Source organism: Antennarius striatus, chromosome 1, assembly GCF_040054535.1.
Source record: "Antennarius striatus isolate MH-2024 chromosome 1, ASM4005453v1, whole genome shotgun sequence".
Taxonomy (NCBI): Eukaryota; Metazoa; Chordata; class Actinopteri; order Lophiiformes; family Antennariidae; genus Antennarius; species Antennarius striatus.
In genome coordinates this window covers 235,153-260,887 of record NC_090776.1, presented here as the reverse complement: position 1 = coordinate 260,887, position 25,735 = coordinate 235,153, and the positions used below count along the sequence as shown (strand labels likewise).

Sequence of the window (25,735 nt, the reverse complement as noted above, 5' to 3'; positions counted from 1 at the left end):
TCTTCCTCTAGGCCTCCTGCCTGGCAGTTCAGAACTCAGCATCCTTCTACCAATATATTCACTATCTCTCCTCTGGACATGTCCAAACCATCTCAGTCTGGCCTCTCTGACTTTATCTCCAGAACCTCTAACATGTGCTGTCCCTCTGATGGACTCATTCCTGATCCTATCCTTCCTGGTCACTCCCAGAGAGAACCTCAGCATCTTCATCTCTGCTACCTCCAGCTCTGTCTCCTGTCTTTTCCTCAGGGACACTGTCTCTAGACCAAACAACATCGCTGGTCTCACCACAGTTTTGTACAGTTTTGACACGTTCCTCCACCCGTTCCATCCTGCCTGGACTGTTAGAAGCTGTTTTAGTCAGACTGATGGAACGTATCACACTTCTGGATGCCGTCGACCAATAGAATGCTTGTACGGTATCACATGACTGCCTACCAAAAATCCAGGATGAGGTGAAGTCACAGCGCTGACGCCTGAGGGGTTTCTGTAATTCTAGGAAAAGTAACCGAAGGAGACGAAGAAGACGTGTTGTGTCTAAATGAACTAATCATTAATAACGATCAGTAATAATTACTGTAATAATAATCAATGCTCCACGTGTTTCATGTGAAACAGGTAAAATCATCTCAGGTCAGAAATGTTCTTAAATTCATTTCTCCTAAACTTTAAGACAATCAAACTGAAACTTCAGTGCCTCGAGCTCCAGAACATGACGTCACAGCAGCTCCTGGACGCTTCCGGTCCGGATCCGGTCTGGTTCCGGTCTGGATGTGTTCCGCTCCGGACTGCTCTCTGATTGGCTCCTGCTCTCCAGGTGTTGGTCACGTGTCCAGAACTCTTCTCGGTTCGTGTCGGTTTCTGCAGGAACCACAAACAACAGGTTCCGGTGACCCGGTCAGGGGGGGGTGACTGGGACCGGGTCAGCCCCACCCCCCATAGGTCACGTGTCTACAGAAATGAATGGACGCGTGTCGGTAATCTTCATCGCGCGAGCCAGGGTAGTAGGTGGCCCCGCCCCCGGCTCCGGCCGGCCAATGGGAGCGCTGCATGGATTATCCTCCGCTATAAGAGGTGGGGATGAGGGAGAGAGAGCAGAGACCCGAACCGGGACCCGGAGAGACTACCGGAGGAACCGACCGACAGGTGTCACAGGACCGGATGGAGCAGCTCACGCGCGAGGAATACCGGGACACCGGAGACCAGGACACCGGGGACTGGGACACCGGGGACCGGGACACCGGGGACCGGGACACCGGGGACCGGCACCGGGACAACGGAGACCGGGACACCGGGGACCGGGACACCGGGGACCGGGACACCGGGGACCGGGACACCGGGGACCGGGACACCGGGGACCGGCACCGGGACAACGGAGACCGGGACACCGGAGACCGGGACACCGGGGACCGGGACACCGGGGACCGGCACCGGGACACCGGGGACCGGGACACCGGAGACCGGGACACCGGAGACCGGCACCGGGACACCGGGGACCGGGACACCGGGGACCGGGACACCGGGGACCGGGACACCGGGGACCGGGACACCGGGGACCGGGACACCGGGGACCGGGACACCGGGGACCGCGGCTCCGTCCTTAACGGACACGTGGACGCGCCGGTGAAGCCCCCCGGCGGCGCCGCCTCCGGTGGCCCCCGGCCGGTGGCGGGGGGTGGCTGGCGGGAGGAGCGGACCCGCAGCGCGGAGGACAACGAGCTGAGCCTGCCGGCGCTGGCGGGGGCCTACGGGACCATCCTGCGGGGGCTGGGGGAGGACCCCCACCGCCAGGGGCTGCTCAGGACCCCCTGGAGGGCCGCCACCGCCATGCAGTTCTTCACCAAGGGCTACCAGGAGAAGATCAGCGGTGAGTCCGGGGGGGGGGCGGGGGGGTCTGGTTGGGTCTGAACGGAACCGGAAGTGTGTTTAGTTACCGGCTGATCACGGATCGATTGATCACGTGACTGACCTTTAGCAGCATCCTCATTGGTTGACTTAACGCCTCTGACTGCCTCCCCCTGAATGTGAAGGGAAACCAGTAAAAGCTGGGGGGTTGAGCCCCCCCTCCAGATTCCAACCTCTGAACTTTGACCCTAAACAAACTCCAGTTTGACTCGATCGACTTCGGTATTGATCAGAGGTTCCTCTGCAGGTCCGACCCAAACCCCTCGGGGGGCTGGGGGGGGGGGGGGGGGGGGGGGGGGGCACGGGTTCACTGCTCTGCCCCCCCAGTAATAGAAGCTGGAATGGTGGGTCCGTCTAGTTCCTGTCTGGAGACGTTCAGCATCACTCAGCTGCCCTGCCTCCTGCTGGGGGGCGGCAGCTGCTGGGGGGGTCCAGATGAGACCGACTGTCTTCTTATCTTAACAGCAAAGGACAAAGTTCATGGCGGCGCGGCGAGCGTGTGCGTCAGCCCAGCCCTCAACTGATTGGCTGTCAGAGACGACTCCCCTTTGACCCGGTGGGGGGGGACGGGGACGGCAGAGCCCTCAGGTTGGGGGGGGTATTAGTCTGCAGCGATCTGGTCGCTGTTCTCTGGAGCTCCAGGAAGGAACGAAGAACCGAGTCAGTTATGTGTGAGCGACCCCCCCCCAAGGGTGAAGGACCCCCCCCCCCCGTGGGAGCGACCCCCCAGTGTGAACGATCTCCCCCGGTGTGAATGCCCCCCCCCCAGTGTGAGCGACCCCCCCATTGTGAACGATCTCCCCCGCTGGGAATGACCCCCCCGGTGTGAGCGAACCCCCCCGGTGTAAACGACCCCCCCGGTGTGAATGATCTCCCCCGGTGGGAATGACCCCCCCGGCGTGAGCGACCCGGTTCACGGGGGCCTCTTTCATCCCGAGAACGAAATCCTCTTGTCGAACACGAGACCGAGTCTAACGAGGGATCAGCTTCAGGGGCTCTAGCCCCGCCCACACCCACTCCAGCCCCGCCCACGCCCTTTTAAAGACGGAGTGTCAAACTGAACCCGGATCAGAGAAAACTTAATTTTATTTAGTTAATAGTTTAATTTAGTTCATTAAAACTGATAAAAGTTTGCCGACAAATGCATGAGATGAGATAAGGAGATGATGAAGAGACGATGAGGAGATGATGATGAGGAGGAGGAGATGAGATGATGATGAGGAGAAGATGAGATGATGATGAGGAGAAGATGAGATGATGAATCCATGATCAATCAATCAATCAATCAAGTTTTGTTTATATAGTGCTTTATCATGTCAGCAGACATTCCAAAGCGCCTTAACAGACAGAAACCCAACTGGATCCTCAGACAGTGGAGGGAGCACCTCCCTCGTTGAGGGAGCACCTCCCTCGTTGAGGGAGCACCTCCCTCGTTGAGGGAGAACCTCCCTCGTTGAGGGAGAACCTCCCTCGTTGACTACCTCCGGACAGGACCCAGACTCTTTGGGGCGGCCATCCGCCTCCACCGGTTGGGTGGACAAGAAATCAAAGGAAGATCAGGACAGGGTCAGAGAGAGAGTCAGATAGGCCAATGATGAGATGATGATGAGGAGGAGATGAGATGATGAAGAGATGAGATCGTGAGGAGATGATGATAATGATGAAATGATGAAGAGATGGATGAGATTGTGAGGAGATGATGATGAAGATGAGATGATCATGATGAGATGATGAAGAGATGGATGAGATTGTGGGATGATGATAATGAAGATGAGATGATGAAGAGATAATGATAATGATGAGACGGTGAGATGGATGAGATTGTGAGATGATGAACAGATGATGAAGAGATGATGATGATAATGATGAGATGATAATGATGATGTTGAGATGATGACGATGATAACTATATGAGATGATGAAGAGATGGTGAGATGATGATGATGATGAGATAATGAAGAGATGGATGAAATTGTGAGATGATGATGATGACGGAGATGATGATGATGAGATAATGATAATGATGAGATGAAGAAGAGATGGATGAGATTGTGAGATGATGAACAGATGATGATAACGATAAGTTGATGAAGAATCGATGATGAGGAGATGATGATGAGATGATGAAGATATGATGAGATGAACAGTGAACTGCAGTGACCTGTCCGTCAGCTGAAGCTGATCTTCTCGATCAGCTCTTTGGTCTCGTCGATCCAGTTCTGATCTGAACCGGTGTGAACACAAACCAGATTCAAGAGCAGCCCGCCAGAGTTACTCCATGCTGACAGGCTAACACTGCTAACATCACTCATGCTAACAGGCTAACACTGCTAACATCACTCATGCTAACAGGCTAACACTGCTAACATCACTCATGCTAACAGGCTAACACTGCTAACATCACTCATGCTAACAGGCTAACACTGCTAACATCACTCATGCTAACAGGCTAACACTGCTAACATCACTCATGCTAACAGGCTAACACTGCTAGGTCAGTCCACAAACTGAGCACCGACACAAAGCGTCCCCCCGGCTCTGACAACATGTTGCTATTCTGTTGTGTGATGCTCTAAATGTTTACACACACACACACACACACACACACACACACACACACACACACACAGACACACACACACACACACACACACACACACACACACACACACAGACACACACACACACACACACACACACACTAACTAAATAAAGGGCAGCTGCTCTGCTGGTTCTGCCGGTTCAAACGCCCTGGGTACCAAACGACAGTTTGACTCATCATCATCAGCTTCACTCTGTGTGTGTGTGTGTGTGTGTGTGTGTGTGTGTGTGTCTGTGTGTGTGTGTGTCTGTGTGTGTGTGTGTCTCTGTGTGTGTGTGTCTGTGTGTGTGTCTGTGTGTGTGTGTGTGTGTGTGTCTGTGTGTGTGTGTCTGTGTGTGTGTGTGTGTGTCTGTGTGTGTGTGTGTGTGTGGGGGGGGGGTAGAGAGACGTTACTGTAACGACTGATGATTGTCAGCTTGTCTTTCATAATATTGGCTGTAGCCCCTGAACCCAGATCGGTTTCTGTTAGAGGTGTGGGGGGGGGTGGGGGTGTGAGGGGGGGTCTCGGTGCCTCTAGAGGGACAGACCGAAGGTTCTCGTTGGTGGAGTTTGTTCTGATTGGATGTCCAGCGTGTAAACAGTTAATCATGATGTTTGAACAGGTTTCTGTCAAACATCACAGAGATCAATGAGGAGGAGAGATGATGGAGGTCGTCATGGCGACGGCATGACAGCGACATAAACATACGTGTTAAAGAGAGCCCATCTTTCAATAACCTGAAGCCGCACGTCGTCCGTTGTCGAGGCGACCCCCGCCTCCTCACCCCCCCGCCCCCCCATCAGGAAATGAAGCTCTGAGCCCAGAGGCGTGGCGTCACCAGCAGATAAAAGGCTTTATTGTAACCCCCGGCAACCGGAGGAGCAATAAAGAACAACAGGAAGCAACGCCTGGCGTTGGGGGGGACGCCAGCAAGCTGCAGGAGGAGCCGACGGGCGCCAGGGGGGCCAACAGGGGCCAACAAGCTGCGAGGAGGAGCTCGACGGGCGTCAACTGGCGCCGCCTGGGTTTCCATCGGCCGTCACCAAACAAACAGGAGGAACACCAACCGTACGAGTGATAACCCCCCCACTTTAAGATCCAGACCCTGATGTGTGTCAGCTCCTGTGGTGATGATGTCATCGCTCAGTCTTGTCCAATCACTGCAGGCGTTGTTCAGTAGGAGGAGCCTCTAGATCAGGGGGGTCAAACTCATTTACACTGAGGGCCACATCAGCATCACAGCTGTCCTCAAAGGGCCAGATGTAACTAATAAATGTAACTAAATGTAACTCAGTGTAATGTAACTCAATGTAACTACTCCTTAATGTAACTAATAAATGTAACTAAATGTAACTCAGTGTAATGTAACTAAATGTAACTACTCCTTAATGTAACTAATAAATGTAACTAAATGTAACTCAGTGTAATGTAACTAAATGTAACTACTCCTTAATGTAACTAATAAATGTAACTAAATGTAACTACTCCTTAATGTAACTAATAAATGTAACTAAATGTAACTCAGTGTAATGTAACTAAATGTAACTACTCCTTAATGTAACTAATAAATGTAACTAAATGTAACTCAGTGTAATGTAACTAAATGTAACTACTCCTTAATGTAACTAATAAATGTAACTAAATGTAACTCAGTGTAACGTAACTAAATGTAACTACTCCTTAATGTAACTAATAAATGTAACTAAATGTAACTCAGTGTAATGTAACTAAATGTAACTACTCCTTAATGTAACTAATAAATGTAACTAAATGTAACTCAGTGTAATGTAACTAAATGTAACTACTCCTTAATGTAACTAATAAATGTAACTAAATGTAACTCAGTGTAATGTAACTAAATGTAACTACTCCTTAATGTAACTAATAAATGTAACTAAATGTAACTCAGTGTAATGTAACTAAATGTAACTACTCCTTAATGTAACTAATAAATGTAACTAAATGTAACTCAGTGTAATGTAACTAAATGTAACTACTCCTTCATGTTAAATAACTGAATTTCTGACTGATTCTAGTTCCAAACATTACAGTTAGACAGAAAAAACATGTTTGTTTGTTTCTCTGTTCTAACATAAATCCTTTTCATTTGTCAGGTTATTAAACCCACAGAACTCCATCAATCAAGGATCAAACTATCAATCAATAAAGAAAAATAACATCAGACACAAGTTAGGACGTTAACTTTGTTCACTACGTTTAGTCAGAGTTAAAATGGGCTGAAGTTTTGGTCAAAGCACACTTTGACCTATTTATTTTTAGACACTCTGACCTTTTGTGCTCTATGTGCCACATTAAATGATGTGGAGGGCCACATTTGGCCCCTGGGCCTTGGGTTTGACACCTGTGCTGTAGAGGGAAGCATGTTAACTGGTTTTCATCCATCCTGGACTTAATGACTGGTTTTACTGGGCTCCAGTCTGGAGGTCCAAACCCCAGGCGGCACAGAGTTTACAGGGGCCCTATGGGGCCCCCTAAGTTCATGTCCTACACTCTGATGGTCTCTGTTTTTTTTCGTCTCCTCAGATGTACTGAACGACGCCATCTTCGATGAGGACCACGATGAGATGGTGATCGTGAAGGACATCGACATGTTCTCCATGTGCGAGCACCACCTGGTCCCCATCTTTGGCCGGGTGAGGAACCGGATCCACTTACTGTCCGGGACCAGTTCCGGTCCCCAACACAGCGATGGGGTCAGCTGATGCGTGTGGGCGGTCAAACCGTCATGGGAGGAGGTCCCAATCAGTTATCAGAGCCCCCCCCCCCCTGGGGGGGGCGTGTCCGGGTGAAGCGGTGTGACTCTGTCATGACCTTATATGGAACACGGGACGTAAACCTGTTTAAACCGCTTGAATCTGTATTTACGTGTTCACAGAATAATGATCTAAATTATTATTATTATTATCATTAATAAATTATACATTATTATCATCATGATAATAATAATTATTAATATTATCATTATTATTATTATTGATATCATTATTATTATTATTACTATATTATTATTATCGATAGATAGATAGATAGATAGATAGATAGATAGATAGATAGATAGATAGATAGATAGATAGATACTTTAATGATCCCAAGGGAAATTCAGGTGACATCTGCTCGCAAGAGATACAATAAATACAATAAATACACACATGACAGAAAGTATAAGTAACATTATATACATGCTGTTACATAATTATAGCAACAGGAAAAAGAATAGCCTAAAATAAAGGAAGGAAGCATAGGGACATGGGAGAAGAAGAGAAGAAAGAGCATTGGATGTAGATGAAGTGTGATGAGTAACACGTGGATGAACCGTGTTACCGTGTTACAGCCCATCTGTTAGGGCTGTCTGGAGACTTGTGGACCCAAATTGCAGGAGACAGGCGGATAAAAGTAGAGTTTATTACAAAAGAAAAACGCAGAAACACAAAAAACAGTGGCAGGTAGCCAGGTGGTGGCAGGAGGCTGGTGCTCAGGAGGCGATGAGACGATGAGACAATGAGGCGATGAGACGATGAGGCACTGAACTACAAGTAACAAGAAAGAGGAGAATAAGTTCAGACGCTCACTGGAACAGGAGGTACTCACAAGGATGCAGATTCTCCGGACTGCGCTACCGAATGAGACGGAATTATCTTTCACTGTGGTGACAGTCAGGACCAGCTTCATAGTGAGGCTGATGATTGTGGAGAGGAACCTGGTGTTCCTCATTGACCACGCCTCCTCCACTCACAAGGCCTGCAGGTCCTGGAAGGACAAAGAAGGAAAACACCAAAACTGCCACAGAAACCCAAACCACAACAATTATCATTATTATTATCATTATTATTATCAGTATTATTATCATTATTATTATTATTATCATTATTATCATTATTATTATCATTATTATTATTATTATCATTATTATTATTATTATCATTATTATTATCATTATTATTATTATTATTATTATTATCATTATTATTATTATCATTATTATTATTATCATTATTATCATTATTATTATCATCATTATTATCATTATTATTATCATTATTATTATCATCATCATAATCATTATTATTATCATTATCATTATTATTATTATCATTATTATCATTATTATCATTATTATTATCATTATTATTATTATTATCATTATTATTATCATTATTATCATTATTATTATCATTATTATTATTATTATCATTATTATTATTATTATTATTATTATTATTATTATTATTATCATTATTATTATTATCATTATTATTATTATCATTATTATCATTATTATTATCATTATTATCATTATCATTATTATTATCATTATTATCATTATTATTATTATTATCATTATTATTATTATCATCATCATAATCATTATTATTATTATTATCATTATTAATATTAATAATAATAATAATAGTAATAGGTGAACCAATGAGGACTGTGCGCGTTGCTCTGCTTCCTGTCTGAAGCCATGCTTTTATTTTGTAAGGGACAGGAAGCTGCGAACATCCGCTGTGAGTCATGAGATTAGCCGACATCTGTTCATCTCGCCGCCCCTTTGCCCCCCCCCCCCCGTGCCCTCCCTCCGTTGACTGCAGGTGTGTCGTTGGAGACAACAGCAGCTGATCGGCGGTGCTGACAGCAGTAATCACTAACACCCCCCCATTATCAGGTGGTTGTTTACTCCCCCCCCCCCCCACGTCACTCAGCAGTCATCTGTGTCCAGCTGCTGTCTGCTGGTGACTCACCCACCGGACACGCCCCCATTGTTGTTGGACGGGGGCAGGAAGTTCAGGTCTCATTTACCTGATGCCCCCCCCCCCCCCCCCGTTCATGGAGCAGCTGATGATGTTTCTGTGGAGGCGGAGCCATCCCTGTCGGAACTCCCCTGTCGACCTTCCCCCCTCCCCTCCCGTCTCTCCACCGGCCGCCCCCCCCCCCCCCCGTCATCTGACCGTTTAATTCAACCCCCCCTCGACGTCATCCATATCCCACAAATGACATCACGTGAGCAGATAAGGCGGGATGGCAGTGGGGGCAATTGCAGGAGGGGTTGAGAGGGGGGGCAGTGGATCGTTGTGCTGCCCTTTGTCTCCAGTCGACAACAAATTGTGTTTGACATTTTAGCTGTGTGTGTGTGTGTGTGTGTGAGTGTGTGTGTGTGTGTGTGGTGGTGTGTGTGTGTGTGTGTGTGGTGTGTGTGTATGGTGGTGTGTGTGTGGTGGTGTGTGTGTGTGTGGTGGTGTGTGTGTGTGTGGTGTGTGTGTGTGTGTGTGGTGGTGTGTGTGTGTGTGTGTGTGGTGTGTGTGTATGGTGGTGTGTGTGTGTGTGTGGTGTGTGTGTGTGTGTATGGTGGTGTGTGTGTGTGTGGTGGTGTGTGTGTGTGTGGTGTGTGTGTGTGGTGGTGTGTGTGTGGTGGTGTGTGTGTGTGTGTGTGGTGTGTGTGTGTGTGTGGTGTGTGTGTGTGTGTGGTGGTGTGTGTGTGTGTGGTGTGTGTGTGTGGTGGTGGTGTGTGTGTGTGTGTGGTGTGTGTGTGTGTGTGTGGTGGTGTGTGTGTGTGTGGTGTGTGTGTGTGGTGGTGTGTGTGTGGTGGTGTGTGTGTGGTGTGTGCGTGTGGTGGTGTGTGTGTGGTGGTGTGTGTGTGTGTGTGTGTGGTGGTGTGTGTGTGGTGGTGTGTGTGTGGTGTGTGCGTGTGGTGGTGTGTGTGTGGTGGTGTGTGTGTGGTGGTGTGTGTGTGGTGTGTGCGTGTGGTGGTGTGTGTGTGTGTGTGTGTGGTGTGTGCGTGTGGTGGTGTGTGTGTGTGTTAGAGGCTCCAGACCACTTCAGCAGTAATGACTCCTCCCCTTTACCATCCACCTGCTTCACTTCCTCTGTCACACTCCTCGTTTCTACACGTGAACGTCATGTTATCATCATGTGATCATCATGTTAACGTCATATGATCATCATGTGAATGTCATGTGATCATCATGTTAACATCATATGAACATCATGTAATCATCATGTTAACGTCATGTGATCATCATGTTAACGTCATGTGAACATTATGTGATCATCATGTTAACGTCATGTGAATATCATGTGATTATCATGTGATTATGTTAATGGCATGTGAACATCATGTAAACATCATGTGATCATCATGTGAACATCATGTGAATCATGTGATCATCATGTTAAAGTCATGTGAACATCATGTGATCGTCATGTTGACATGTGATTTTCATGTGAACATCATGTGATCATGTGATCATCATGTTAACGTCATTTGAACTTCATGTTAACATCATTTGAACGTCATGTGATCGTCATGTTAACGTCATGTGATCATCATGTGATTATCATGTGATCATCATGTTAACATCATGATATCATCATGTTAACGTCATGTGATCATCATGTTAACGTCATTTGAACCTCATGTTAACATCACTTGAACATCATGTGTCCATCATATTAACGTCATGTGAACATCGAGTGATCATCATGTCAACGTCATGTGATCATCAAGTTAACGTCATCTGAACATAATGTGAACATCATGTGATCATCATGTGATTATCATGTGATCATCATGTGATCATCATGTGATTATCATGTGATCATCATTTTAACATTATGTGATCATCATGTTAACGTCATGTGAACATCATGTGATCGTCATGTTGACATCATGTGATTTTCATGTGAACATCATGTGATCATGTGAACATCATGTGATCATCATGTGATTATGTTAATGTCATGTGAACATCATGTGATCATCATGTTTACCTCATTTGAACATAATGTGAACATCATGTGATCATCATGTCATGTGATTATCATGTGATCATCATGTTAACGTCATTTGAACCTCATGTTAACATCATTTGAACATCATGTGATCATCATGTTAATGTCATGTGATCATCATGTGATTATCACGTGATCATCATGTTAACATCATGATATCATCATGTTAACGTCATGTGATCATCATGTTAACGTCATCTGAACATAATGTGAACATCATGTGATCATCATGTGATTATCATGTGATCATCATGTGATCATCATGTGATTATCATGTGATCATCATGTGATCATTATGTTAACGTCATTTGAACCTCATGTTAACATCTTTTGAACGTCATGTGATCAGCATGTTAACCTCATGTGATCATTATGTGATTATCATGTGATCATCATGTCAACATCATGATATCATCATGTTAATGTCATTTGATCATCATGTTAACGTCATTTGAACATCATGTGTCCATCATATTAACATCATGTGAACGTCATTGGAACATGTGAACAACATGTGATTATCATGTGATCATCCACAAGTCTTGGGAGGGTTTCCCTGTGACCAGCGGTCACAGTTCGTGCGTTCCAGGCGTGTTCCAGTTGTCTGTTGGGTGGCACCTGGCAGTGGGCGTGGTCCGGTGGCCGTGTGGGCGTGGTCTGACCGTGAGGACGTGTTCTGTGGTCGTGGTCTGGTGGCCGTGTGGGTGTGGTCTGTGGGCGTGGTCTGTGGTTGTGGTCTGTGGGCGTGGTTTGTGGGCGTGGTCTGTGGGTGTGTGGGCGTGGTCTTGCTCAGGCATGTGTTTCTGTCTGCAGGTCCACATCGGTTACCTCCCCAACAAGAGAGTCCTGGGTCTCAGCAAGCTGGCCAGGTGAGCAGGTGTGTGTGTGACAGGGAGCCAGTGTGTGTTTAAGCTGATTAATAAGTGTGTGTGTGTGTGTGTGTGTGTGTGTGTGTGTGTGTGTGTGTGTGTGTGTGTGTGTGTGTGTAATCTGATCCCACTGACCCCAATACCTCCAGGCTTACAGTACCAACAGCCTTCACTGACCCTCAGATGGGCCTCCCCAGCCCAGACACCACTCTGTAGAGCCAATCAGAAATGAGCCCCCCGCACCAGGGAATCCCCCCCATCTTGCTACAGAACCAATCAGAAATGAGCCACCCCCCCAATGACCCACCTGTCTTGCTACAGAACCAATCAGAAATCAGCTCCCGTCCTTCACCCCAGGTCGCCTTGGTTACCACGACGGAGGTGGAGCCGGGTTGCCCCCCCTACACGTTTGTTTGTGTGTTTGTGTCTGTAAACAGTGTTTACACGGCAGTGATTCTTATTGATCTCCGTTTCACCATGCCCTAGTTGCCATGGTAACGGGCAAGTTTTCGTCACCAATTGGTTCTCTCTTCTGCCTTCAGGATCGTTGAGATCTACAGCCGTCGTCTCCAAGGTAACGGCTGCTCCTGTGACCTCTGACCCCTGCTCTGGTGACCCGTTAACCCTCTATCTGCCCACAGTTCAGGAGCGGTTGACCAAACAAATTGCCGTGGCGATCACTGAGGCGCTGCAGCCCACTGGGGTGGGCGTGGTCATCGAGGCGACGTACGTCACGTCCTGTGAGAGCCCCACCCTCTCCATCGGGGGAACGGGGTCTCATGCTCTACTTCCTGTCCGGTCCTTTGTCTCGTGCTCTACTTCCTGTCCGGTGCTTTGTCTCGTGCTCTACTTCCTGTACGTGCTCTACTTCCTGTCCGGTGCTTTGTCTTGTGCTCTACTTCCTGTCCGGTTCTATTTCTCGTGCTCTACTTCCTGTGAAGTGCTTTGTGTCATGCTCTACTTCCTGTCCGGTGCTTTGTCTCGTGCTCTACTTCCTGTACGTGCTCTACTTCCTGTCCGGTGCTTTGTCTCGTGCTCTACTTCCTGTACGTGCTCTACTTCCTGTCCGGTGCTTTGTCTCATGCTCTACTTCCTGTACGTGCTCTACTTCCTGTACATGCTCTACTTCCTATACATTTTCTACTTCCTGTACGTGCTCTACTTCCTGTACATGCTCTACTTCCTGTACGTGCTCTACTTCCTGTACGTGCTCTACTTCCTGTCCGGTGCTTTGTCTCATGCTCTACTTCCTGTACGTGCTCTACTTCCTGTACATGCTCTACTTCCTGTACATGCTCTACTTCCTGTCCGGTGCTTTGTCTCATGCTCTACTTCCTGTACGTGCTCTACTTCCTGTACATGCTCTACTTCCTGTACATGCTCTACTTCCTATACATTTTCTACTTCCTGTACGTGCTCTACTTCCTGTACGTGCTCTACTTCCTGTACATGCTCTACTTCCTGTACGTGCTCTACTTCCTGTACGTGCTCTACTTCCTGTACGTGCTCTACTTCCTGTACGTGCTCTACTTCCTGTACATGCTCTACTTCCTGTACATGCTCTACTTCCTATACATTTTCTACTTCCTGTACGTGCTCTACTTCCTGTACGTGCTCTACTTCCTGTACATGCTCTACTTCCTGTACGTGCTCTACTTCCTGTACGTGCTCTACTTCCTGTACGTGCTCTACTTCCTGTACGTGCTCTACTTCCTGTACATGCTCTACTTCCTGTACTTGCTCTACTTCCTGTACGTGCTCCACTTCCTGTTTGGTGCTTTTTCTAGTGCTCTACTTCCTGTGCTCCGCCCTAACACCCTGTCCCCCCCAGACACATGTGCATGGTGATGCGGGGCATCCAGAAGATGAACAGTAAGACGGTCACCAGCACCATGCTGGGGGTCTTCAGGGAGGACCCGAAGACCCGCGACGAGTTTCTGACGCTGATCAGGAACTGAAGATGAAGCTCCGCCTCCTCTTCCTCCTGACTTCCTCTTCCTGCGTGTGAGTCTTCCTCGTCATCACTGACCCTTCACCTCAGGTTCAGGTGCAGTGACTAGACACCAGGTGTGATTAGCAGCATTAGCATTACCATTAGCATCGGCTGTCGACATGGTGACCTTGTCACAGGTGGACGTTCCTACCAGGGCTTTGAACCAGAATGTTTTAACAATCGTTTTGTTCCGAACAGAAACAGAATTTTAACGTTTCCGGTTTTGCGTTCCACCATAAACCGACGTTCCTGAACCGGTTAGAACAAAAAATAAACTTCCTGAACCGGTTAATAACGTTCTTTGTAAATATAAATATGGAGGTTCCGTATTTTAAGCTTAAAAGCCTTAAAATGTCCCAAAAACCAACGCTGCTCCTTCTGACATGAAGCGTCTTCTGTGTTCACTGAGTTCAGAAATCTGTAGAAACGTTTCTGTGACGTCAGTCAGAGATCCTCCAGACCGACCACTGTCCACCGAGAGGACGTATTACGTCACTACGTACGCCTGCAGCGATGGATCAATCAGAGAACATGACGCGAGGCTCCGTCCGGCACACCTCCGGTAGGTACCGGTATGGGGGGGATACCGGGACTGGACCGCAGGTATGCTGGTAACCACATCTGATTGGCTGAAGACCCCCGACGATGACGTCAGCGATGGATGAGAGACGTGAACACAGGTTTACCAGGACTGGGGGCAGTGCAGAGGAGTTACACCCCCCAACAGGTGGTGGATTGTGGGTCCTGGACTAACGTGTCTGCTCAGACTTCTGTCCGATGTTTCTCTAAAGCATCATTACCGGACAGACCCCCGGAAACCAGCCGGTCAGCGGGGGAGAAACTACCGACAGATTCAATGCAGACCGGAGACGAGGACTTCAGGGATTTACTACACATTTATCACTAAATAAAGACATAGAAACATTTAAAAAATAATGTCGGTGTGTTTCTTAAATTTAAACACGTAGTACAACACAGTCCAACCAGTCAGCTGTTTGTTCCGTTAACAACCATGAACCAATAATGTGGGCCGTGTGTAAAAGTAGAGAAAGAAACTCCGTTATTTAGACGGAGCCTCTTCAACAAGGAGCTGAATGGGGCTCAAAACACGGAAACTGAAGGACTTTAAATAGGAAACTAAAACAATTAGTTTATATACTATAGACTATAATTACAGATATGCCCCCACCCTCCAGTAAACAGAACCACAGCACTACACCTCTGCTTTATGACCGTTATATCATGTAGTTCAGGCTTATGCCTCCTACTTAGACACTACATGACATAAGAACAGAATAACTCCCACCATGTCATTTATTGCTGAACAACAGATCTTCATAGTTCTTCTCCCATAGCTCAGTATTACTACAAAGCGCTGGCAGTACGGGAACACACTGCTCTGAAGATGACTGCAGCCACTGAGTTCATGTCTAAATCATACATGTTCAGACTGACACGCTGAGTGTTCACCTGTAATGATTCATGGTGACTGGGAGACCTCCCTGTTCTTACCTGCTGCTGATAGCCACTACTTCTGTCTGCTCTCACCCCTCCAGTGATGACAGGAGGTCAAACATCAGGTCATTATCTTTTTAAAGAACAAAACCAACGGTATTAACCGGTTTACTATTATTTTCTGTTCCGGAACATTAAAAAATATAAAGTTTTCGTTTTCATTCCATGAACCGGTTCAAAGCCCTGGTTCCTACAGGTGTTTGGACCCGCCCCCCCTCCGGCGGGGGGTCCGGTTACCAGTTTAATGTGCTTTACTGGGTTGGGGGGGCCGCCTGACTCCATCACACCTGTCCTGTTCCCCCCTCAGGTGTGAATGATCTGAAGTGATTGAGAGAGAACCAATCAGAGGGCGGGACTCCCGGCGCTCTGCTACGATCACATCTCAAGCGTCATTGGTCCATTCCGATGGTTTTCAGGTAGCGCTGGGAAGCGGTACCAGTAGTGGTTCTGGTAGTACCGGTACTGCTACTGGTACTGCTACTGGTACCCGGGGCAGCATCACCACGACACAGCGTTTTTACATCGCCTCCAACAGAAACATCGAGTCATGGTCTGGTCTCAGATGACATCATCACTCAGCTCCGGCCAACAGGAATCCGATCCGAGTGTTCTCTTGACCAATCAGCTTTCAGTTTGGGTGTCCGTTGCTTCTGATTGGTTCAAACCAACGACTTCCACCAACTTGTGTTGTGTAGTTCTGTATCACAGTCCCTGATTTGTTAATGTGTGTGTGTGTGTGTGAGGGAAGGTGATGTCACTTCCTGTGGCCTTATAAGGACGGCCTGTTCTTTGGTCTCTTATCTGTCAGTCTGTCCTGTGCTATTCCTCTTTCTGATCAATAAATCTGTGTGATGAAGATGATGATGGTGATGTGGGCGGGGTCACTCCACACACACACACACACACACACACACACACACACACAGAGGAGTTATAACGTTTTAATGTATAACGGTGTCATGCCAGGTCACAGCATTCTGGTACGTCAGCGACACACACTGACCTACGGACACACACTGACCTACGGACACACACTGACCTACGGACACACACCCTTCCACACACACGCGCACACACACACACACACACTCACACACACACACACACACACACACACACATTACACCAGAATATTCCAGAACTTCATGTCAGCATTAAGTACCTCCAGACCCGGTCCGCCAGACTGGGCCCGTTCACACGGTGGGGGCGTGAACCAGATTCCACCGGCGCTGTTCAGACCCGGATCTAGTTCTGATCTGGGTCTGAACGGCATCCAGTCCGGTTCGTCCGTTTGGAACCCCGTGTGAACGGCCCCGGGGCCGGCGCCGGCCCGGTCACAGAACAGCTTCTAGAGCGGATATAAAACCTACGATACAAAAAGGCACTGCCATTGGTTATTCTAGGCCCCCCAGCCAGGTGCATGCAGGGTAAAATATAAATTACACCTCCTCTGCTCTTTTCTGCATTTTCTGTCTTTTTTTTGGTCGTTTTTCTTCTGAATAAACAAACAATATTCTTTTGTCAAATATATACGTAAGCCTGCAGTCAATACAGGACACCGGCTCTCCATCAATCAATCAATAACTACGTTCAAGCGAGTTACAGATGGACGTACAAAAGAAAAGAATCCGTAGAAAACGTCTCGTCGGCCAGAAAGACGACAAAAAAACATAAAAACAGCAAAAAAACATGAAAACAGCAAAAAACAGCGTAAATGTGTGACGGACAGGTCGTCAGCTTCATGGAATATCAAGGCGTTATCGAAGGGTTAATACTGCAGTCACGCCCAGACCTGGTCCAGCAGAGACCCGGTCCAGCAGGGACCCGGTCCAGCAGGGACCTTCCTCCAGAAAGGCGAGGCTTCATTGGTCTGATCCGTCAGGAGATACCCACAAATCTCATCACATGACCAAAACACTCCATAAAAGGGCAGAATTCCCCCCAAAGGGTCAGGTGACACCAGGACTGTTCTGACTGGTCGGTGACTCAGGCTGATGATGCGGGGGCGATCTCCAATCATTTCTTCCATGGTTTCAGCCAGTGGCGTCGCCCCCTGCTGGACACTTAAAAGAATGCAGGAGGAGTTCAGCCTCACAGACGCCCCCCAGTGTTCACTGGTGGACTGAGTGGTGGCTTCTTCCTTTGGAGATGCAGCGGGGCCCCCTGGTGAGGCCCTCAGCACCGCGCTCACAACAGTCCAGCTCCAGTCCCTCGGCTCAGGGCCCCCGGCCCTCGGCTCAGGGCCCCCCCTTTCCGGTCTCTTCCACTGATGTGGATTCGGTGAACTGATGCATCCGTGACGACCGGCTCCTACAGCGAGACGTCACCGTGGCAACGTCCACACGACACTGTTACAAACTCATTCAGATTATAGTTCAACAACAACAAAGAACCCACCCATCAACTACACCTGTTCATGGTGGGGGGGTCTGTATGGTCGCCAGCCATAACACCTCAATACACACATTAAATAGTCCAACCATAAATACCTGCTGGCGCTGCTTCCTGGCACACATGCCACACCCCCAGGCACTGGCGTGACGTCTGATTGGCTCTCCTAACCCTGACCCCTGGTGGTGAGCGTCGGTACAGTCAACGGGAGAACCAGAACCAGAACGAGTGAGACTCAGAACCTTAACAAGAACCTCCAAATGAACCTTGACCCGTCCTGTCATGACTGTGTTTGACCAGCAGGGGGGGTTAGAGCCTCGAGAACACGTCCTGAGTGGAAACTGACACGTTCCACAACCTCCCTGTTCGTCACAGCAGGTCAGACCCCTGACCCTAAACTTGACCCCTGACCCTAACTCACCTAAACCCTAACTAACCCAGACCCACATTTCCCTTCTTTTCTCTCTGAAACGTGCTGAAGCACCACGTTGTGTGGTGTCTGAAACATGCTGAAACATCACGTTGTGTGGTGTCTGAAACATGCTGAAGCACCACGTTGTGTGGTGTCTGAAACATGCTGAAACATCACGTTGTGTGGTGTCTGAAACATGCTGAAGCACCACGTTGTGTGGTGTCTGAAACATGCTGAAGCACCACGTTGTGTGGTGTCTGAAACATGCTGAAGCACCACGTTGTGTGGTGTCTGAAACATGCTGAAGCACCACGTTGTGTAGGTGTCTGAAACATGCTGAAGCACCACGTTGTGTGGTGTCTGAAACATGCTGAAGCACCACGTTGTGTAGGTGTCTGAAACATGCTGAAGCACCACGTTGTGTGGTGTCTGAAACATGCTGAAGCACCACATTGTGTGGTGTCTGAAACATGCTGAAGCACCACGTTGTGTGGTGTCTGAAACATGCTGAAGCACCACGTTGTGTGGTGTCTGAAACATGCTGAAGCACCACGTTGTGTGGTGTCTGAAACATGCTGAAGCACCACGTTGTTTGGTGTCTGAAACATGCTGAAGCACCACGTTGTGTGGTGTCTGAAACATGCTGAAGCACCAGGCTGTTCTGTTCTCCCATGAATCCTCAGTACCGTCACCAAGCGTCACACGTTCCACTGTTCACACCCGACCGACGCCCACCTCACTTCCTGCTGACATGACATCATCTTCCTGCATCATCATCAGCGACCAGAGGCCCCGCCTCCGTCACTCTCCTAAACATCCGCTTCTCTCCCAGAATCCCTTCTGTCCATCCTGCCTTCTACTTCCTGTGTCCCTTTTCACGTCAACTCTACCTCCTTCCTGCCCTCGTTCTTGGGGTGACATTCACGCCAGGCGTCCTGACTAAAGCTACGACTCAGCATTTTGGCTGTAAACGGGTGTGAGGAGACTCCTGTTGGAAGCCACGCCTTTACAGGATTCACTAATCACACCTGACATGACTTCCTGTACGGGACCGATCACACCTGACATGACTTCGTGTACGGGACCGATCACACCTGACATGACTTCGTGTACGGGACCGATCACACCTGACATGACTTCCTGTACGGGACCGATCACACCTGTACCCTTTAAATGGCTTCATTATGTAAACAGTGAATACACAGAATGCGATCTGATTGGCCGTCGGGTCGTCAGCAGACAGGAAACCCAGCTTCCCTCTGCGTCCTGTGGTGCAGCTGGTTGGTCTGGCTGGGGGGTCGGGTCTTCCTGCTGACCTGCCGTCTGGGCTCCGTTCAAACCCCCCCGCCCCCGTGAGCAGGACGTGTCCAGTCTGATGGACGGTGGCGGGGGACGTGACCGTTGTGTGACTGGCTGTTGGATCCCGCCGACCCTTAGCGACGAGGGGGGCGGGGCTGTGACCTCACGGCCTGACGCTGCTGGTCGTGATGTCAGATGGTCGACGTGCGGTCAGCGCCATCTGCAGGAGAAACAGAGACACAGGTCACACCGCTGCTCAGGGGTCAGAGGTCACACCGCTGCTCAGGGGCCAGAGGTCACACCTCTGCTCAGGGGCCAGAGGTCACACCTCTGCTCACACAGACCAACACACGCCCACACTTGAGCGATCAGTTCCTCGGCTTCATGTTTGTGGGGGGGGGGGCAGAGAACCAGACAGAACCCCCCCATCCACAGCCTGTGGGGCCACAGCGCCCCCCCCAGGCAGCTGAGGCTGCAGGAGGAACCTGGCCCTCCTCAAACACAAAGAAGCTCTTGTGCACCTCACTGAGGCCCACTGTCTGCAGCAAGGCATTCTGGGATAGGGGCGGGGCACGGGAACATTCCTCTGAGGTCACGGAACAGAAAACATCCGAGCTGAAGGAAGACGAGGGACGTCCAGAGGCTGGGGGGGGCGGGACGGTCCAGAACCAGTGGGGGGGCGGGGGGTGGGGAGGGAGTTGGACTGGCCGAAGCGTCTGCAGAGCAGGGTCAAAGTTCAGCGGGGGTGACAACACCGACCCAGCCCTTTTGGGGGGGCGGCGATCCCCCGTTTACCTCCTCTGTGGGCGGTACCCCGCGACGTCCAGGAGGGCTTTACGGGGGAAGGACCGGAGGAGCCTCTGGACCTGCTGTTTCCATGACAACAGCCTCTTCTTCTGCTGTACCAGAACGGACTGGTTTCACCCATGAACCAGTGGATGGACCAGTGACGCAGGTGTGACACGCCCACCTCCCAGGGCGTGTTGGGTCACATGACCCACGCTTCCCGCTCACCTCCCAGGGCGTGTTGGGTCACATGACCCACGCTTCCCGCTCACCTCCCAGGGCGTGTTGGGTCACATGACCCACGCTTCCCGCTCACCTCCCAGGGCGTGTTGGGTCACATGACCCACGCTTCCCGCTCACCTCCCAGGGCGTGTTGGGTCACATGACCCACGCTTCCCGCTCACCTCCCAGGGCGTGTTGGGTCACATGACCCACGCTTCCCGCTCACCTCCCAGGGCGTGTTCGGTCACATGACCCACGCTTCCCGCTCACCTCCCAGGGCGTGTTGGGTCACATGACCCACGCTTCCCGCTCACCTCCCAGGGCGTGTTGGGTCACATGACCCACGCTTCCCGCTCACCTCCCAGGGCGTGTTCGGTCATGCTCAGACACAGGGACTCCAGACGGTTGTTGATGTCCGGTTCCGTCGCTCCCTGAACGTCTGCAGAGAAACATCACAGGAGACACTGGAGGAGACCCGCTAGCGTAGCACCCACATGCTAACGCTAACCCTGCTAGCACCCACATGCTAACCGGTAAGCCTGCTAGCACCCGTATCCTAACGCTAACCCTGCTATGCTAACGCTAACCCTGCTAGCACCGACATGCTAACCCTTTATATCTTGGGGTCACCTTAAATCACAACAGTAAATTCAACAAATTGTTAAATCTTCAAATGAAACGTGTCAGGAGAGTAGGTTTAATTAGTTTAATTTAATTAGTTTAATTTAATTAGTTTAATTTAATTAGTTTAATTTAATTAGTTTAATTTAATTACTTTAATTAGCTGAATTTGCATTGGAAGACAAAGCGTCGAGCTCTACCCACTGATGACACCTGTGAGCTTTTCCATTAATTAGTCAGACCCATTCGGGGTTTTTAAATCCTGACCAACTGGAAATGCTCCAGAAACTTAGGGTTAGGGTTAGGGTTAGGGTTAGAAAGAATTGATTTCATCCTAATAAGTCAGCTGCTAACTGCATGGCCTACGGTCAACTGGGAAAGTAAATGTGAAAAATATAATTGAGAAAAGAATGGTCAATTTTGCAGGTAGTCGTCACAAATTCACATATGCTATATTTAAACTGGTTAAGAAATATCAGGATTTTAATATTGAAGCACTAGATGGATAATAAGGTTAATGTAATTATAAATGAATGGTTTTTCATCTTTCTGGGACGGTGTTCAGAACACTGACATTCAGTGGTTTAAATCTATAATTAATCAAAGATTGGATGATATTTCTACCCCTGACTGGTGAGCTGAGGTTAACAGGATTATATTCTGCTCAAATTATAGAATTTATAAGAAACTTCCTGTCGACGATCAAAATAATCTGGTTAGATTCCGCTGTGATAGTCATTCACTCCCTATAGCTGATCAATAGTGACTCCACTGATTCCTCTTTGCCCTGACAGTCGTGGTGAATTTCATTCTTTCCTGCCCCCCCCCCCGATCAGAAAACCTCTCATTAAACCGGACGACTGGAAAAGTCCAACTCGTCTAAAACTCGTCTCTTCCTCCAGGAAAAAACTAAAACCTAAATTTATCAATGACCCCCACCCTCACCCTGACCCCCACCCTAACCCTAACCCTGACCCTCACCCTGACCCCCACCCTAACCCTAACCCTGACCCCCACCCTGACCCCCACCCTAACCCTGACCCCCACCCTAACCCTGACCCCCACCCTGACCCTGACCCCCACCCTGACCCTCACCCTGACCCCCACCCTAACCCTGACCCCCACCCTAACCCTGACCCCCACCCTAACCCTGACCCCCACCCTGACCCTGACCCCCACCCTGACCCTACAGTCCTGTTGATCTACAGGTGTCGCTTTATAACAACTCAAATTCATTGTAAGTTCTCTGATACCTGATCACCGGAACCCCCCCATGGGGTATCACCCCATGGGGGGGTTCCAGTGATACCCCATGGGGCGCTAGTGGGAAATAAAATCCTTGTCATTGTTAGCTTAGCACCAACATGCTAACCCTAACCTGCTAGTTTAGCACCAACACGCTAACGTACCAGCCTACTGCCACATGCTCATGGGGGGGGTGTGTGTGTGTGTGTGTGTGCTCCTACCAGCCTGCTGGAACATGCTCATGGTGGGGGGGCTGGTGTGGACGGGGAGGGAGCGTGTTCTCTGCACGGAGCTGTGGGTCCTGCTGGGCATGCTGTTGCTCCCCCCGGGGTTAGCGAACCAGAGACCCTGAGGAGACACACCCCCGTCAGACCTGCTGACCAATCAGATGTGAGGGCTAGTCAGGTTTGAGGGTTCAGTCCAGTCGCCTGGGGGGTCGTGACCCGAGGCTTCTGGGACAGAACTGAGAACTGTTCCTTTACTGACCCCCCCATGATGAAGGGCCAACTCAAGGCCTGACTGGAATCTCCTTGAATCTCCTGTCACACGGCAGACGTCGCTCTGACTGGACGCTCATGCAGCCGTGCACCCCCCCCCCCCAACACCACCGCCGCCCCCCCCGTGCGCCACAGCCCAAGGAATAACAGGAAATGCCTGTCCTGTGTTCTCACTGCCTCTGGCTGCCCCCCCAGCTATGACTCACGTCCCCCCCCCCCCTCTCGACGTCCCACACAAGAACGTCCAGCGTAAGGAGGAACGGAGGTATTTCCTCCCATTGTGGGGGGAGTGGAGGATGTGGGGGGGGTTCCCTCTGAACTGGGTCAGCAGCACGACGGCGTTCCAGGATGAAACCCTCCCTCAGCACTGGGAGCTGACGTGGTGTCCCTGGCATGTGGGCGCTGCCTCTCTTCCTCGCTACCCCCCCCGGATGAAAATCTATTTCAGGAGGATTCCTGCTGGGAGAGGAATTCCAGCGCCGGGTTCCTGTAAACATCCTGGAATGTGTTCACCTTAGAGAACAAGACCCCCCCCAGAGCCCTTCATCTACAGGTTACCCCCCAACCCCCCCCAGAGCCCTTCATCTACAGGTTAACCCCCAGCCCCCCCCCAGAGCCCTTCATCTACAGGTTAACACCCAACCCCCCTCTCCACAGCTCTTCATCTACAGGTTACCCCCCTAAACCCCCAGAGCCCTTCATCTACAGGTTGCCTGCCCAACCCCCCCGCTCCAGACGTTACAGAGAGAGACATTACGGATGTAGACGTTACGGATGTAGACATTACGGATGTAGATGTTATGTATGTAGACGTTACGGATGTAGACGTTACGGATGTAGACGTTACGGATGTAGACGTTACAGATGTAGACGTTACGGATGTAGATGTTACGGATTTAGACGTTACGGATTTAGACGTTACGGATGTAGACGTTACGGATGTATACGTTACGGATGTATACGTTACGGATGTATACGTTACGGATGTAGACGTTACGGAGGTAGACGTTACAGATGTAGACGTTACGGATGTAGACGTTACGGATGTAGACGTTACGGATGTAGATGTTATGTATGTAGACGTTACGGATTTAGACGTTACGGATTTATCTACAGGTTCATCTACAGGTTACCCCCCTAAACCCCCAGAGCCCTTCATCTACAGGTTGCCTGCCCAACCCCCCCGCTCCAGACGTTACAGAGAGAGACGTTACGGATGTAGACGTTACGGATTTAGACGTTACGGATGTAGACGTTATGGATGTAGACGTTACGGGTGTAGATGTTATGTATGTAGACGTTACGGATGTAGACGTTACGGATGTAGACATTACGGATGTAGATGTTACGTTACGGATGTAGATGTTACGTTACGGATGTAGACGTTACGGATGTAGACGTTACGGATAGAGACGTTACGGATGTAGACGTTACGGATGTAGACGTTACGGATGTAGACGTTACGGATGTAGACGTTACGGATGTAGACGTTACGGATGTAGACGTTACGGATGTAGACGTTACGGATTTAGACGTTACGGATTAGAGACGTTACGGATGTAGACGTTACGGATGTAGACGTTACGGATGAAGACGTTACGGATAGAGACGTTACGGATAGAGACGTTACGGATAGAGACGTTACGGATTTAGACGTTACGGATGTAGACGTTACGGATGTAGACATTACGGATGTAGACATTACGGATGTAGACGTTACGGATGTAGACGTTACGGATGTAGACGTTACGGATGTAGACGTTACGGATGTAGACGTTACGGATGTAGACGTTACGGATGTAGACGTTACGGATGTAGACGTTACAGATAAGGACGTTACGGATTTAGACGTTACGGAAGTAGACGTTACGGATTTAGACGTTACGGATTTAGACGTTACGGATTTAGACGTTACGGATGTAGACGTTACGGATAGAGACGTTACGGATTTAGAAGTTACGGATGTAGACGTTACGGATGTAGACGTTACGGATGTAGACGTTACAGATAGAGACGTTACGGATTTAGACGTTACGGATTTAGAAGTTACGGATGTAGACGTTACGGATGTAGACGTTACAGATAGAGACGTTACGGATGTAGACGTTACGGATTTAGACGTTACGGATTTAGACGTTACGGATGTAGACGTTACGGATAGAGACGTTACGGATTTAGACGTTGCGGATCTAAGGCGAGGTGCTCTCTGCCAGACTCACCTGCCAGCCCTGCTTGGGGCTGGGGGGGGTCCTAAAGGGGCGTGCCCTCTGCTGGAACCACCTGCCTGCCCTGCTTGGGGCCGGTGGGGGGAGGGGGTCCTAAACGGGGGGCGCTCTCTGCCAGACTCACCTGCCTGCCCTGCTTGGGGCCGGTGGGGGTGCTGCAGGCGCTGCGGGGGGTTGAGCCCAGCAGCCCCCCGCTGCCCAGCAGCCCCAGCCTGGCCCCCGGGAGGCTCCTGGAGGGCATCTGGAACTGGCGGAGGCTCCTCCGGGCCGAAACGCTGCCCCCCACGCAGCCAGCGGTGGGGAGGGAGTTGGACTGGCCGAAGCGGCTGCAGAGCAGGGTCAAAGGTCAGCGGGGGAGACAAC

The 25,735-nt window shown here is 49.5% G+C and overlaps 2 protein-coding genes across 5 annotated transcripts in view; one reads left to right on the top strand and one right to left on the bottom strand.

Moving 5' to 3' along the window:
* The first annotated feature begins 1,113 nt into the window (after nt 1-1,113).
* Nucleotides 1,114-16,562, top strand: gch1 (GTP cyclohydrolase 1). Of its 4 annotated transcripts, none has more exons than XM_068320929.1 (7): nt 1,114-1,867; nt 7,032-7,141; nt 12,111-12,166; nt 12,709-12,740; nt 12,808-12,892; nt 13,998-14,170; nt 15,982-16,562. In XM_068320929.1, the coding sequence occupies exons 1-6, from the start codon at nt 1,162-1,164 to the stop codon at nt 14,122-14,124; spliced, it is 1,116 nt and encodes a 371-aa protein (XP_068177030.1). In that variant the 5' UTR covers nt 1,114-1,161; the 3' UTR covers nt 14,125-14,170; nt 15,982-16,562. The 4 variants fall into 4 exon arrangements, 3 of the variants coding, with proteins under 3 accessions (XP_068177030.1, XP_068177040.1, XP_068177028.1); XM_068320939.1 differs by lacking the exon at nt 15,982-16,562 and adding an exon at nt 14,574-15,974; XR_011036872.1 differs by lacking the exon at nt 15,982-16,562 and adding an exon at nt 14,574-15,974 and having other exon boundaries at nt 12,808-14,170.
* A 3,295-nt stretch (nt 16,563-19,857) lies between these two features.
* The window catches only part of samd4a (sterile alpha motif domain containing 4A), a 40,598-nt gene continuing 34,720 nt past the window's right edge, over nt 19,858-25,735 (bottom strand). The window contains exons 10-13 of the mRNA XM_068320948.1: nt 25,497-25,698; nt 22,872-22,998; nt 21,143-21,223; nt 19,858-19,996 (exon numbers count right to left, since the gene is read on the bottom strand). Coding sequence (XP_068177049.1) covers nt 19,968-19,996; nt 21,143-21,223; nt 22,872-22,998; nt 25,497-25,698 — 439 coding nt within the window. The 3' untranslated portion in view covers nt 19,858-19,967. The remainder of the gene's footprint in view (nt 19,997-21,142; nt 21,224-22,871; nt 22,999-25,496; nt 25,699-25,735) is intronic.